Source organism: Pteropus medius, unplaced genomic scaffold (genome assembly GCF_902729225.1).
Source record: "Pteropus medius unplaced genomic scaffold, Ma_sr-lr_union100, whole genome shotgun sequence".
NCBI classification, from domain to species: domain Eukaryota; kingdom Metazoa; phylum Chordata; class Mammalia; order Chiroptera; family Pteropodidae; genus Pteropus; species Pteropus medius.
This window is the reverse complement of record NW_024340692.1, coordinates 5,979,954-5,995,583: the sequence shown is the minus strand read 5'-3', so window position 1 is coordinate 5,995,583 and position 15,630 is coordinate 5,979,954. Positions and strand designations below refer to the sequence as shown.

Sequence of the window (15,630 nt, the reverse complement as noted above, 5' to 3'; positions counted from 1 at the left end):
TACTTTATGCTTTCTGTTCTGTTTTATGGCATGCTTTTGTTCATGCTGATCCTTCTCCCTAGAATATCTTCATCCCCTTTAATAGATCAACGATCATTTGTCATTTATAGCTCCAGTTCAGGTACCTCTTTATTTTTTTTAAAACAGGTACCTCTTTTTAAATAAGTTTTTCTGGTCTACTTTCCTTAAATAGGGTCACTTGGTCCCTTTCTTTTTGATTTCATGGATTCCCCAACAATACGTTTCTGTCACTCATTAGAATTTAGATTCCTTTGTCACAAGAATATATTTAATTCTCATTTACCAAACTAAGTTTTCTGCTAGTACTACTACTGCTAGTACTTTTAAAAGAATTTAAATTCAATCATTCCAAAAGGTCATTGGGTTTGCCCTCTTCAGTCTTACCTTTTACCAACAATACTCAATCCCAGGCCTTTTCCTGGCTTCTTCTGCAGCTCAATGGTGAGGGTATCATACACGTCCTCCTCTTTGTATGGGGTCTCATCTCTGTAGAGTGTCAGGCGCACTCTCTGTGGTGTTTGTCTCAGGACATTTATTGCTTCATCGTGTGTGGCCTTTCTCAAGTCAATTCCATTTACCTGTACAGAAGTGGGACATGGACTGTGAGGAACCAGGTGAGTTAAGGACAGCGAGGAAGTATGGGAGGGAGAGGGGATGAGAAGGGTGGAAGGGAGGAAGGAAAAAAACAAACACACCAAGACCACCCTCCCCAGAGTAGCCTTTTCTTTGTTAACTGTAAAGGTCGAATACACATCATTCTATACCTCTAAAATCTGATCTCCAGCCCAGAGTCTTCCATCTTTACATGCTGCTCCTTCTTCATAAACTTCGTGAATAATAATGGCACCCTAAGGACCCAGACAAAACATACCCATGCTTTATCCCATTTTCCCTATAGTGAGCTCAAATGGAGTCAAAACACATGCATTTTTATAGACAGTGATAAGGCTTACACACTCACTGGATCCATGTGAGTCACATATCAAAATTCAAAGAAAAGTGAAACAACATAATTTCTGTTAAAGGCTCTAAGAAGCTCACACTTCTAATGATAAGAAAGCTTAAAAATTATAAAACATATAAATCTCACATACATACATAATAGAGAGACATCACCTTTCCTATGCATATATGAAGTGATTAGATTTTAAAAGTATTTTTGGCATTTAGAAAATTTTGCCTATAAATTATCCAATTTTTCAGACTCCTCTCAATATGGATCTAACCTAACCATATTCAGTCAGTAAAAAGGAAACTGAAATATGGCAAGATCTGGTGAACTGACAGAAATATTCTGAACCTAATGGTTACACAATCACAAGTGTAACAGAATCTTACTGAGTCAGTACTAGCTTACTCAAATAAAAATCCTAGTACCCAATTAAATATTTTCCCTACAAATCAAAATAACATGAATAACAGATTTCTAAGCCTTTATATTTCATTTAATAAAACTGATAGAAGTCTCTCCAATAAGGATCTCTCAGGGCTCAGTGAAGGGGTGGCTTGTGTCTGAAGCATCTCTGGGTCTGTCCTCACCAGCAGTGTGTCAGACCCTCCAACGATGCTCAGGCCCAGCCCTGTTCGCCCTTTGGAAATTTCGATTGTCGTTTCACAGCCTGGGATAATGGGACAGGTTGCAGGATCAGAAGCAAAGATCGCTGGTGTTGATGACCTGCTTGTATCTAAAAATATGTTAGAAAAGAAATGAAACACAAATAAAAACTGATTAGAAGTCATATACATTAAACTCATCATACTGGTTGCCTTTGAGAGGTGAATCAGAGAAATGGGCCCATGATTGGGGACAAAGAAGACTTCAAGTTTACCTTAATCTTTTAGTTATATTTTAAACTAGCAAACAAATATGATTGAATCATCATTGTTAATTTAGGAGGGTGGGCATAAAATTACCATTAAATTATTTTCTGCAACATTCAGTATATTTTTAAGTTGCTAAGATAATAGGTATAAAGGAATGAGAACGAAGAGTTGAACTCAACCTCTAATTTCGCTTTGATATTCTACATTCTACTGGAGCCAAACTTATGAAATCATGATTTGTAAAGCTCAGAACTGAAGTATGTGGCAAGACCTAAAACATATTCGGCAAAGATCATAAAACACAAAGAACATCTACAATTTTGGTCATGGTGCCTGCCTCTCAGGGCTTTTTATGTTTTAGTTTTGGTTTTCCTTTTCTTCTTATCCTGAAGCATATCTTCTTATGTAATCAAATCTGATCATTATGCAACTAGACAAAATATCTGAGTTTATAAAACGTCAAGTGAAACTAATTTGAGGTTTCTTTCCTTGTGTTTCACTTGATGTTTTATAAATTCAGATACCATATAATGGTACATATATGCTCAGAATTGAATAGATAATAATAGATTACGAGAAAATAAGGTGAATATAAATTCACATCTTGATTTATTATAGTCTTCATATTGTATGTTTTATGATATACCAAAGAGCATACAGCAAATTGCATATTCTGAGAAAGCTGGGACACTTGGTAAAGTAGCTTTCGACAAGATGCTCTCTTTTTAGGAAATCAGAGACAGACTATTTTCTTGCTCCTGAAATGGTAAGAGCAGGTGTATGATATTTTCTTTTATGTTATGTTTTCATTTAGCATTTCATATTTTTATAGACAATACTATTTAGGGATCAACATAAAATTGAAAAGTGAGAAAATTTGCATAAAATGTTTTAACAATTCAGTGAACTACCCAATCTTTCTAAATAAAGAAACATTTTCCTCAAATATGTATTACTTTAAGACTTTTTTTGTCCAACTATATTACAAATGTTTTAAACTGCTGTTTCCTTAAAAACCTGTCAAAAGAACTGAATGCTGCAGTTTGGAGGTCAAAAGAGACTTTTTTCCCCCAACTGTGGAAAAGCCAATGTGTCTAAGTACTTTTTAATGCTCCAAAGCTTAAAATTTACTGTTTTATTAAACACCAGTCTAATTTTTCTTAAAAAGTAACCTGAAGGAATAATTTGTCTCAATACACTAGACTGACATTTTAATGATACATGAAAGTGCTATCCCATGATTCATACACGACCACTTCATTTACTTTGACAGGATTTATTATTATACCCAAACGACTGAACTCGGATCAACTATGTATTCTAATGGCAATGACTAGCATTTGTAAGAGTTTCTTGTAGAGTGCCATGTGCCCTTGACTCCATTGGTGAAGTGTTTACACTGTATTCAATTTACAGTGTATCCATTTCGAACACTGAGGCTTAGAGAAGTTAAAGGACTTGCTTAGTATAAAAAGGAATGTATAAAATGATGTTTCCAATTCCTTAGCCCATCACCTGGAATCACAGGTACCCTCAGCAAGGGATCCCTGGAGAGCAGAGTACCACTCCCTTGTTTTAGAAGACTAGAGGCTGAGGGTTGGAGCAGGTAGATGGGTTTCCTAAGGCTCTAAGGCTGATTAACCCATAGCACTCACATCATCTGCCTAATAGCACGCTTTCTCTTTATACCATTCTTTCACCGAAGGGTTCCCTAACTACCGCCTTTCAAACAGTGAGCTCCAGGCAGGCAGCTGGCTCCCAAGTAGAGACCCGCTGCTGAGTCTGCATGTGTCAGACGTGCAGGACTTGAACAAGATCAGCCCTTACTTCGCATGGGCTCCGGTTCCGGGGAGCCAGGTGGTGGGACCATTGGAGACTGGGAGCTGTTCTTTTTTTCTCCATTGGCTGTACCAGCTGCTGAAGCGAGACCCTGGGAATCTGGATTCTCAGAATGAATGGTAAGTTTCACTGTCGTCTTTGCTGTTTTCAAAAGGCTAATGAACTGTCAGGGTTGGTGTGGAGGGGAAACAAAATTCAAAGGCAAATTAATAGACTTATACAAATAAGTCACTCTTATAGTTAGAATCTAAAACTGTCTATGGTTGAGAAAAGAATCAGAGGCAAATTCTTTCTCTGGCAGCCCTTGAGAGGTCAAGAAAAAATGGTTGTAGTTTTCACTTTCTCCAGTTGCCTGATATTAAGACAGCAGTTAATTTCTACTATAAGTCTAGTTCTGATCTTAATTTTCCTTATATAAATATAGGGCTTTCAACTTTTTACACTTCCAATTAGTGTCACCCATTTTTCTGGATACCTATAAACTTAGAAGATATATGTGATCTTTCACCCATTTCCTGATTCTACAGAAAATCGAAAGCAGCTTACGCACTTTTAATAAAATGGAAAACACTTTGGTTAACAGGATAAGGAAAACCATTCAACAGAAGAGTCAATCCAAAGAGAAAGTTAGAACATAGAGATAAGAGTTAAAGGACCCAACCAATACAATTATTAAAACTGAATGAAAAAACTGACCTAAGTTTCTTGATGGCCAGTGTAGAAATGGAAACATTTGCACACCAAATCTCAAGAGAAACACACTGTTTTTATTTAGCATTTATATATGAAAGGCTTTAAGTGAGACACCTAAGTATTATGATCACTTTTGAGGAGGAGGAAACTCAGGTACAAATAACTGTTAACCTCAATAAAAGGTATATATTTAATGGCTGAGTACTAAAATCTGTTTGCAAAGCAATATACATAGTAGATATTTATGGGAGCAAACATTCATAAAAAATATTCCTTTGGTCTTAATTCCAAGTTGACCTTTGTTCAGAACTTTCATTTTTCTAAGGAAAAATGGAAATATTTATCAGAAATGCCCTCTGAATACCAAACTTACCAGGAAACAGAAAACAACTCAATATTACCTTGACTGGAAAACAGAAAATAAAAATTGAACTTACGAATAATTTCTTCTCTTTCTTAAGGATATCTGTCTAATATAGTTACATAGCTCTAATTCCCTATGACCAACTAACCCTCCACCTCCCCCCCCACCTCCATGCTTTAGCCATGGCCAAAGATGAATTCACAGTACCATTTTATTTCTTTGGAAAAAGTACCTTTTCAACAGGATAGCTGACAACAACTTCATCATCTACAGCCAAGATCTGATCTCCAACTTTGAGCCGTCCATCCTAAATGGAAACACGAAAGATTCTGAATGACTTTGCAGAAGTAACTTTCTTCTTTTCCACTTTGACAGTGAGAAAGGTAAAGCCTCACCCTGGCTGCTACCCCATGCTCTGTTAGACTCTTTATGATGACTCCGTTGAGTGTATCTTCTTCACTGATAGCAATGCCCAAACCTCCTTGATCCTAGAGGAATAAAAACATAAACACTCAGAAAACTCAAAACAGATTAAATTTACCCAAATGGTGAAGTATGAGGCCATAATTTCTGAATGCCACCTTCTACTCAAGGGCTAGAAAAGCAATTTAAACTGTTCTAAAGTCTACTTTAGAAATCTCTTTTCTTAAGCAAATTTTCAAATTTCAATAGGAATAAATTCTCCATCAAATATTCAGACGTTTTTGACTTAAAGAGAGTTTAATGAATCTGACCTCTGAGGCAAGGGAAGTAAAAGCAAAAATAAATGAAGGGGAATACATCAAACTAAAAAGCTTCTGCTCAGCAAAATAAATCGTCAACAAGGTAAAGAGAAAACCATCTCAATGGGAAAATATATTTGTAAGCAACGCCTCCGATAAGGGCCTAATATTCAAAATATACAAAGAACTCATACGATTCAATAACAACAAAAAAACAAACAATCCAATCAAAAGATGGGCAGAGGACCTAAACAGACATTTCTCCCTAGAGGACATAGAAATGGACAACAAATATATGAAAAGATGCTCAACATCGCTAGCTACTAGGAAAAAGCAAATCAAAACTACAATGAGATACCATCTCACACCTTTAAGAATAGCTATAATCAAAAGGACAAGTAATAAATGTTGGAGAGGATGCGGAGAAAAAGGAACTCTCACACACTGCTGGTGGGACTGCAAATTGGTACAGCCACTATGGAAAACAGTATGGAGGTTCCTCAAAAAACTAAGAATTGATCTACCAAATGATCCAGCAATCCCTCTACTGGGTATTTACCCCAAAGGCTTGAAAATCCATATCCAAAAAAGATATTTGCACACCGATATTCATAGCAGCATTATTCACAGTGGCAAGGACATGGAAGCAATTGAAGCATCCTATGATAGATGATTGGCTAAAGAAGCTGTGGTACATATATACAATGGAATATTACTCAGCCATAAGAAGAGATGAAATATTGCCATTTGCGACAACGTGGATGGACCTCAAGATAATCATGCTAAACGAAATAAACCAGACTGAAAAAGTTGAAAATCATAGGATATCACTTATATGTGGGATATAAACCTAAAAGCAACAAATGAACAGGACAAACAGAGACTCAGGGACATAGACAATGGACTAGCGGTTACCAGAGAGTAGGGGGTGGGGGAGGAGGGAAGAGGTAGACAAGTTAAAGGGTGTCAAATATACGGGGAGTAGGGGGAGGGTTAAATGGGTAAAGAAGATCAAATATATGGTAGCTGAAAGAAACTGGACTCACACAATAGAATATATAGATGTCAAGTTATAATGTACACCTGAAAATTATATAAATGTTAACCAATGTTACCCCAATAAATTAAAAAAAAATATTCGGATGTTTTCACTCCTCCCATATGTCTACTATCTCTAGTATCTTTAGTATATGTCTCCAGTAACATCTCTAGTAACTTCAGCAAAATATCCAGAGATCAAAAATGCATTCAATAATTCAATGAATATACATACAACATTTGAGAATATAGTTGTGTGTAACTGGCCTAACTTATTCAAAATCAAAGTATTCTCCTACTTCCTCTTTCTGACCTACAGCTTAAAATGACAACCAAGACTGCTCCCTTTACCCCTTCTGCGCCCTTCTTCCATTAGTAGACAGACTGAAATTACTGCTGCGTGCTCTGTCCTTTCTGGGGCTGAATACACAGAGCTCTTTCTCCAGAGACTTGTGTTTTGATCTGGTGCAGAGTGAAAATGCTCTGACTCTGAGCCCAAAGACCTGCACTGAAAACGTGCCAAGGCTAGAGAGCTATATGTACTTTGTTTGTATTTTCCACATTTTCTTTTATCAAAACCAAATGTTCAGTAATATTGGCTTTTGCCTTTCTTTCATGTTTAAATTCATAAACGTTACATAGGGTCTTGAACATTTTCATTCTGGTTAGAGATAGCAACATTTTCCATTACAGTGTTTCCGTCTAGGGAAATGTAAACCAAAAGAGAGAAAAGGGAATCTCGTCAGAATTGTGTACATGAGAGCCGAGCTGCCATTCGGCATTTAGGGTCATCATCATGACATCGACATAAGGCTTCACCGCCATTTAAAAAATGATCATCATTGTGGCTTTTCTGGGGTCGATTATTAATGCTTGATGACTTTCAGGCTGTCACTGTGCATCTCTCTACCTCCGCTCTTTTTCCAGGAAATTGGTTATGTGTGTAAGACAAAACTGCACTTTTAGGGTGAGCAGAGCTCAGTTCTAATATACTTTCTGGTTAGCTGTAGAAATTGGGACAAGCCACTTAACATCTCTAAACCTCAATTTTCCTATCTAAGAAAAACAGGAATAATAACACTTGCAACAGCAAGGTTGCTGTGAGGACCAAGTGTAATAAGAATGGCTTGAAGGCTGGATGACAAGAAGGTTGTTTTAATACACACATTCCTTCTGTTAATAACTTCACAGGTTATAATCAAATTTACTTTAGATAAATTCTGTGAACATGATAGTATATTGAAACCCTGAACCCTAATCCAGCAGTCAAAGAATCAGGCTTAATGAATAATAAGGTCAATGCGCTACCAAATGGACAAAATCCCGATGCCAATACCAAAATGTAAATAATTTAGTGACCCTCTATTTGGAATTTTCCACACTAATGGTGTTTCCTATTACTATGAAGAACTATTTGTTTGAATAAGTAATGCTGTATGTCTACAATGATTGTATGTACTCAATTCTGAGACCTGATTCTATTATTGTCTATTCACTTAACTGTAGTCAGGAAAGTACTAATACAGTGGGTACTATAAACTTTTATTTATACTTATATTTTTCCCACTTAAAAAATGGATTAAAAAGAAAAATAAATGACCTGTCAAGACAGTTTCTAAATAGTCAGAACTATACATGATCTGTTTCTTTAGTTCCCATTTTGAAATAGTACAAAAACTATTCTCTCCTTCCTGACTCCTGATCATATCATCTTTTCCTTTGTGCATACACTGCATGTAAGCATTCATTCAATCTTCTGCCCTCAACATACTGAGAATGTACTATAATACACAATACTATATAAGATTATGGAACGGAAAGTATAAGAGTTACTTCTCTCAACAAATGTGTGATTTAGATGTACAGAAAATATTCCCACATGTAAGTTTACTGCAAGAGACATGCCCTTGGGTGTGCATGGTTAAACAACCAATAAAGACAGACACTAATAGTAAGCATCATAAAGGACAGAATATTGAAGAAATATTTCAAAATAAACAGAGATGAGATTAAGCTAGGTCTCGAGTTATGCAGAATTTACATAAGCTAAAAGCAGAAGAACATCCCAAGTGATATAAGCAAAGGTTAGGAGAGGTGAATTCTCAAAATAATCTCCACGGGCTATTGTTTCAAGTCAGTTTGAACAGATGATTTATACAAGAAATATTAGGGGTTTTAGAAAGGTAAATGGTGCCCAATCACAAACTGTGACAGGGAACAGAAAATGGGACTTGGAAGTAGAAGATTGGAGTTTAAGTTCTAGCCCTATTATTTTGAGTTATGGAAACTGTTAAAAGTGGGGAAAATAAGAGCAATCTTACAGGGTTGCTAAATGACACAATGCATGCACACGTGACTTTACCACTGAATTATTTTTTCAAATAATCATACTTTTTAAAAATACAGGATAGGATAAATGACAAAGGATTTCAGATGAGGTATGAATGTTAGAAGGATAATTAATTCCTCCTTCTTTGCTTTCTTGAATTTTGTTCCAAGAGTAACTAATAATGGGTTTCAGAGTGTATGGGCTTATAGAACAAAGTGTAATTTAACATGTCATTTTAAGCAACTGCTTTCTCAAAGTTTTCAAGAATGCTGTGAAGCATTTGGAATCTCGTGGTTCAAAATATTAATGAAAATAATAACTTGCATTGTGATAAGTGCTTTATATAAATTATTTCATTTAATCCTTATATAATTATCTCTAATATAAAGGTATTATCATTTCCCCAATCATACAGGAAAGTAAACTGAGGCCCCAAGAAGTTAGGTGCTCAGAAAGCCCACACCTAAAATCATGGTTAATGGCCTCTTCTGTCAGTTGATTTTAAAAGATTCTTAAATATTCTCCCTTAGTCACCAGGGTTTTTTATTAATAAAGACATTTCAGTCACTTGAGCTTTAGATTTGTTCGAAATTTCCATATAAATGGAAGCTTTCTGTGGGCAGTAGAGTCTGAAGTTCTACAAGTTCTTGGATTCCTCTAGAGAAAAGGGAAGTGCACATAACAGATGCCTGCTGAATAAATCAGCAGGAGACTAAAGGCAGAGACCAGCTTTTATTTTATTTCCGTAGGATGAAGCAAATTTGCTTATTAGCTTAAACAATCCCCTTTCCCTCCAAAACACCCTGATACAGGCAGCCCCATTTACAGAAGAGGAAAGCGGGGACCAATAGGATTTAGGGACCAAGCGATTTATTGAAGATCACTCAGGATGTGAGAAGGGCTTCTGTCAGACAAAACCAGCTTCTGTCTACTCCCACTGCTGAATGCCAGGCCAAGGAATTTGAATTTATCTGGTTTGAAAATGGAAATCTTTAAAAAATTATGAGTATGGGATTAGGATGATGCAAACATCTACGGAATACCTTAATTGGGTGGCATAATGCAGGGAGAGAGAGCATTAGAGAAAACCAGTGCCACAGAGCTATCGGACATTCCTATTCTTATTAGAATTTTCTTTCCTAATAATTATAGGCAGCTTATTCTTTCCAAATAATTATAACAATAATAAAAACAACAGGTAATACTTTACATGTGCCACGTACTTAACTCTAAATACATGTATGTTTAATTCTCACAATATATATTCAATTCTCACTACAACTTTCAGGTAAGTACTATTATTATCTCCATCTGGAAGAGGGAAAACTATGTACAGATTAATAAACTTGCCCAGGGTCACAGACAACAGCCTGTAAGTTGCAAAGCCAGGGAACTGACCTCCCGCAGGAGGTCTGTCTTTAACTCTATGCGCTCAAACACTGAAATGTTCTTCATTCTGTCTATGAAGTTCATTCCCCCCAGACTTCCCGGGCGCTTGTTATATCCTTGAAGTACTTACTAAACCCTAGGTAAATAAATTACATCAATGCCATCAAAGTATACAAGAAAAAAAAACTATCTGATTTTGGACTTTTCTAAAGATAAGCATAAACTGGGATTGAAAAAAAGCATTTGTTACAATGACTCCAGCATATATTTAAATGTTTCATAATTTACAAATTATAGGGAAATAATTGCACCATTAAATACTATAAATTCAGACGTCAAGATTTAGGAGGAAAAGGGAACTCAGCCCTGAAATCAACATGGGAAAGAGGAAGGTATTCTCCTAAATGGCAATAGAAAGGAAGATTCTTGAACTGAAGTGTATGAACTTCTTGGAAGAAAAGGCAAAAGGCTTTAACGACTTCAGTCTTTCTCCTCTGCATACAAGACAAATTGCCCATAAGAAGGACTTTTCTTAAATGTATGTACAGAGTCATCTGTTGTGAAAAAAGAAACCAAATCAATAAAGTCACAGTATTTTTTTCCTTCTAAATGCTTAACAGTCTGACGATGTGCCAGGCATTATGACAACCACTTTATAAACAACTCACTTAATCTTTACAATTACCTATATTAAAGATCGTATTAACATCTCCAGTTCACAGGTGAGAAAACTGAGGCAAAGGAAGGTCAGTGTGTCGAGTATGTACCTGATGAAGCAAGGATTCAATCCAGACAGACTGCCTGCCTCTAGTAGCACTGCATGTAAATACCCTCCCATCCTCCCACCCCACCTCCCTTCTTCTCTCAGAGCACCTCACTGCTCTTTCTGCTACCCTCTTGTTCATCCGCTGTCCACCTGCAGTCTAGCATGAGCCTCGAGCACCTGAAAGCATTTATAGATTTCTATACAGCAAAACACCTCTTAAAGTGGTCACCTGAACCTAAGGTTCAGATCTTTTCAAAAGCAAATACCTCACTAATGTCTACCAGTGAAACTTCTAGTTTTCTGAGCTTTCATTTTTATGGAAGAAAAAAATAAACCATAACTTCTGTTTCTTTATTCTTTTTATTTCCCCCATAGCAGGACCTTAGTAAATAAATCAAAGGAGGGACCATGAAATTTCATACCTTTGTATACCATAAAGGCAGGAAAAGCTAGGTCCCAGTTAAAATATCAATTAGCATAGTGGTTCTCACACTTGAGCAGGTACTGGAAGCACCAAAAAGGATTACTAAAACACAGACTTCAGGCTCACCCCCAGAGTTACTCATTCAGTAGATCAAGGTGGGCCCAAGCATCTGTACTAACAAGACCCCAGGTATGCCGATGTTGCAGGTCTGGGTACTACGCTTTTGAGAGCCAGTGAAGTAGAATACTGAAGTGAAGGTACTAATATTATTTCACTCCAATTCAAAGCAGATTTACCTTGGGAAGCTCCAGATGTCGCACATTTTTAAATAAACTGAGGTCCACAGCTGCACTGGAAGTAGTAACACTTGGTTCAGTCTGACAGAGGGGAAAGAAATGGCAAAATAGGCAACTGAGTGTTATGCATTTTGTTTGTTTAAATATAAAGGCTACATAATTAAAATTATTTCACATACTGTAATTCATTATTACTATTTTAACATTTTATAACATTTATGAATAGTATATTCTCTGCAAAATACTAGGTGTGATTAGACTGCTATTATTTTAGAGCACAGACACAAAGTGGTTCTCAAACTGTTTGGGTTTACTCTATAATGAAATCTAGTAGCAACCTAGCTACCAAACAGTGAAATTCACTGAAACATTGAACATCAGCAGAGGTACCATTCATTATTCTTTATTGTATTAGTCATCGAGTAAATTTAGGAGCTAGCAAATGTTTTATCTGAAATTTATTAAAATACTCCATTTTCTTAAGGGACATATTTGGTACAATTCATGTGAAAATAAAATTTTCTCCTTCGTAATCATGAAAAACCACTTGCTTCAGTTCATCATTATATGCAATGACTCAGTTTACTGAAAAAAATGAGACAATGATTAATACATCTATCTAATGTATAGATAAGCCCAATGTTTATATACTCATTTAGGGAAGAGTGTTTCTGTTTCTATGCCTTCTCTCACTGTTAATCATCGTGGCTCCTCTAATTTTAAACTTTTCGCTCCCTACTACTCATTCTATTCATCCTACACACGTACCCAAAACTCTTCTAAATCAAAACATAACTTCCACAGAAAAACTCAATTGTTGTTCATTCTGTTCACTGCTTTTACCTAATTTCTTACACATCACTCGCTTTCTCAAAAATCACTAATAATCTCCTAATTACCAAATCCAATGAACTCTCTTTATTCATCTTGTCTGACCTCTTTGAAATATTCAAGGTTGCAGAATATACACTTCTTGAAATGTGTTCTCCTCAGCTGCTGTGCAACATGCCTGCCTGGTTCTTCTTCATCATCTCTGACCACTCTGTTCTAGCCTTCCTCCTTACTGTTGATATTACATAATTCTGACTTTGCCCCTCTTCTCCTCTCTAAATGTTTCCATGACTAACAAATACCAATTCTGCACCTATGGGGATTTAGTTCTAATCTCTAGACCAAATGTCCCAAAGTATACCTCTACCTCATTCATAAACTGCTTCAAATAGATGTGTTCTATTTTTACAAATATCTCTTCTTTTAATTTATTTCTATTTTGGTAAAAGTCAGCCATCCATCAAGTCACCAAGTAAGACATCTGGAAGGCTTGTACATCTTATCTGTTTCATTCACCAGCCGATTCTCAGCCCAAAGAACAGTACTTGGTATAAGGCAGATATCCAATAAATATTTGTTGGGTAAACAAATTCTCTACTGCTCATTTTTCCTCAATGAATACATTTAGTTGGGGATGAAGTAATGTCAGTTTGGATTCTAAACATTTGATGTAACCAATTCCTTTTTTTTTTGGCATTAGTTCCAGACCTCATTATCTTTTTCCTGCATTACTATTCTGATAATTTTTACTCTCTTTAACTTCTCTTCCCTGCAACCTCTGATTTTCTCTGCACTATTTCCAGGGAAGTTTTTAGAAATACCATTCTCATTATTTGAGTTACCAACAACGTGGCCTCAAAGAAAAAATCTTCATTATATTCCCATGATCTGACTCTATATACATCTTTTCTCAGTGACCCTTTCTTTGCCAGCTTCCCATTCCATTTCCCACTGTTCAGTACACTCTACATTTTCAATTCTCTGCATCTGTCAAAACCGCAATGCCATTCCTTAATCTATGCCCTCTGCTTACAATGTTTTTGCCCCCACATCTTCTAATTGCAACATATATCTCACACGTAATCTTCTCTATAAAGTCTTAATTCTCACTCTCTCTTCAGAAGCAGAACTGACACTTCTCCTTCTACTTCCATTATTCCCTATGCAAGCCCAACTAGTAGCCATGTAAGGGGTATGCTTTTTACATGAGTGTGTCTTGTATTTGGCCATAAACTCGTGGGGGCCAAGGCTATGACTTATTTATCCTTGATAGCTTTATAAGGGTTCTATCATTGTTAGCTGAATTAATATCAATCACATCTTCCCAGAGAAACATATACAAGCTACATACCTCCTTATTTTGAAGATTTTCTGAGGGTGAAGATGAAAGTTCTACTGTATTTCCAGGACATACGGCCATCTGACTCACTGCATCTTTATTCCTAAAAGAAAATGCATTGACTTATCATACCATAATGGTTCATATTATTTTCATTCTTTTACTTGAAGACTCAGAAGGGACTAGAGAAAATTCTATAACTCCAAAGAGCTGGAACTACAACAGTCACACGTTTATAAACGTTTTATTTTTATTCAAAAGAACTCAGAATTGAAAGCCTAACAAAAAGTATTTAGTAAAGCAGAAAAGGAAAATACTCACCTGATAAAAATAATTTTTACTTTAGAAGGGGCACATTTAATGATTGATGAAGCATTTTGATGACTTCTTCCATACAAAATTTGACCATTGATCTATGAGAAATAAATATCATTAACTAAGCCCAGAATTCTAATTATGTAAAATTTTATCATTCTATCTAGCTAATGCAAAGCACATTTTTCTTCCTCTGAAGTATTATGTATATTTTCCTTTCTAGAACATGAATCTGAATTTGATGGTGAATAAAGAAAACCTCATGTTAAAAGCCAACATTAAAATGATGTCATATAGTCTGATCTCTATGGACTAAAGAGGCACCATTTGGACAGACTGCAGGAGAGAAGACAGTGAATTTTCTAGCAGGCTCTGGGCTTCAGTACGCTTTGTTCAAAGCAAGGGCTCTCTGGAAGCACTTGTGACCTGCTTGAAGCATCCTGGAAAATTCCCTACTGTTATATTTTCTAGTTAGTCTCAAAGCTCAAGCCCTAGGCATAGGCCACTGGGAGAAGCAATGCCAGTAGATTCAGGATTTGGGCAACAGAATGTGCCTACGTAGTACAGTACCTAATGGAAACTGCCAGTCATCTAGTCATTTTGCCATTGCTGACTGAGCTTTCCTAGCCAATAGGGAAACATGCAAGGTACCGGGAAGACTTTTAAGGCAATATAAAAACGGTAAATCCCAATCTATAGGAGGCAAGGATAAACAAAACAAGCAAATACAATTCTCAACAATATGAAGTATGATTCACAAATTAATTTTGTTTGGCAAACTTTTCTGAGTTACTTTTTTCATTATTTATCCTTAACCTTGACCCCAATGCACTCAACATCTGTCACTTCTACCATTAGGGAGTTAGCTTCCAGAATGTCCAGTGGGTCAGTCTCATTACTGGGAAGTGATTGGTCACTTGGCTTTTCAAAAGCTCCTAAAAATGCAGCACACAAAAATATGTTTTTGAAGTGTGATCTTTATTACTGTCTCGGGGCAAAAATTGTTTCTGGTACTGCACAGTCATGACCTTTTAATGGAAGTTAATGAGAACATGGGCTTTACTTAGTAGAGATTTGGTTTAGAGCCAGATTTGCTGCAATGCATCTATTTTATTAGGCAAGCGATCGTTTCCTCCGTCACCATATGAGGCCCAGGTGGATTTTCTGGAAACTGATGATTCCACTGTACCAACCAATTGAGAGAAAGTCAATTCAGCACTTTACACAAGAACTTACCTCTAGAAGCTCATCTGCAATCTGCAATCGACCATCTTTCCCAGCTGCTCCATTTGGATCAATCCCCACTATAAAGACACTCATCCTGGATCGGTCTTTGTTCCCAGCAAGACTTAGACCCAAACCACTACGACCTTTCTCCAGTTCAATCATATGTAGCTCGCCTATTAGCGTTCCATAACGTTCTCTGATATTCTCTACACA

The 15,630-nt window shown here is 36.4% G+C and overlaps 1 protein-coding gene across 9 annotated transcripts in view; it reads right to left on the bottom strand.

Annotated features, from left to right (window-relative positions):
- The window catches only part of MPDZ (multiple PDZ domain crumbs cell polarity complex component), a 146,209-nt gene that overhangs the window by 12,742 nt on the left and 117,837 nt on the right, over positions 1-15,630 (bottom strand). For all 9 annotated transcript variants that reach the window (XM_039877139.1, XM_039877363.1, XM_039877495.1 and 6 more), the window contains 10 exons: positions 15,427-15,623; positions 14,197-14,288; positions 13,888-13,978; positions 11,706-11,786; positions 5,137-5,229; positions 4,974-5,048; positions 3,673-3,847; positions 1,561-1,706; positions 786-869; positions 406-599 (listed from right to left, as the gene is read on the bottom strand). In XM_039877139.1, the coding sequence (XP_039733073.1) occupies positions 406-599; positions 786-869; positions 1,561-1,706; positions 3,673-3,847; positions 4,974-5,048; positions 5,137-5,229; positions 11,706-11,786; positions 13,888-13,978; positions 14,197-14,288; positions 15,427-15,623 (1,228 nt within the window). The remainder of the gene's footprint in view (positions 1-405; positions 600-785; positions 870-1,560; positions 1,707-3,672; positions 3,848-4,973; positions 5,049-5,136; positions 5,230-11,705; positions 11,787-13,887; positions 13,979-14,196; positions 14,289-15,426; positions 15,624-15,630) is intronic.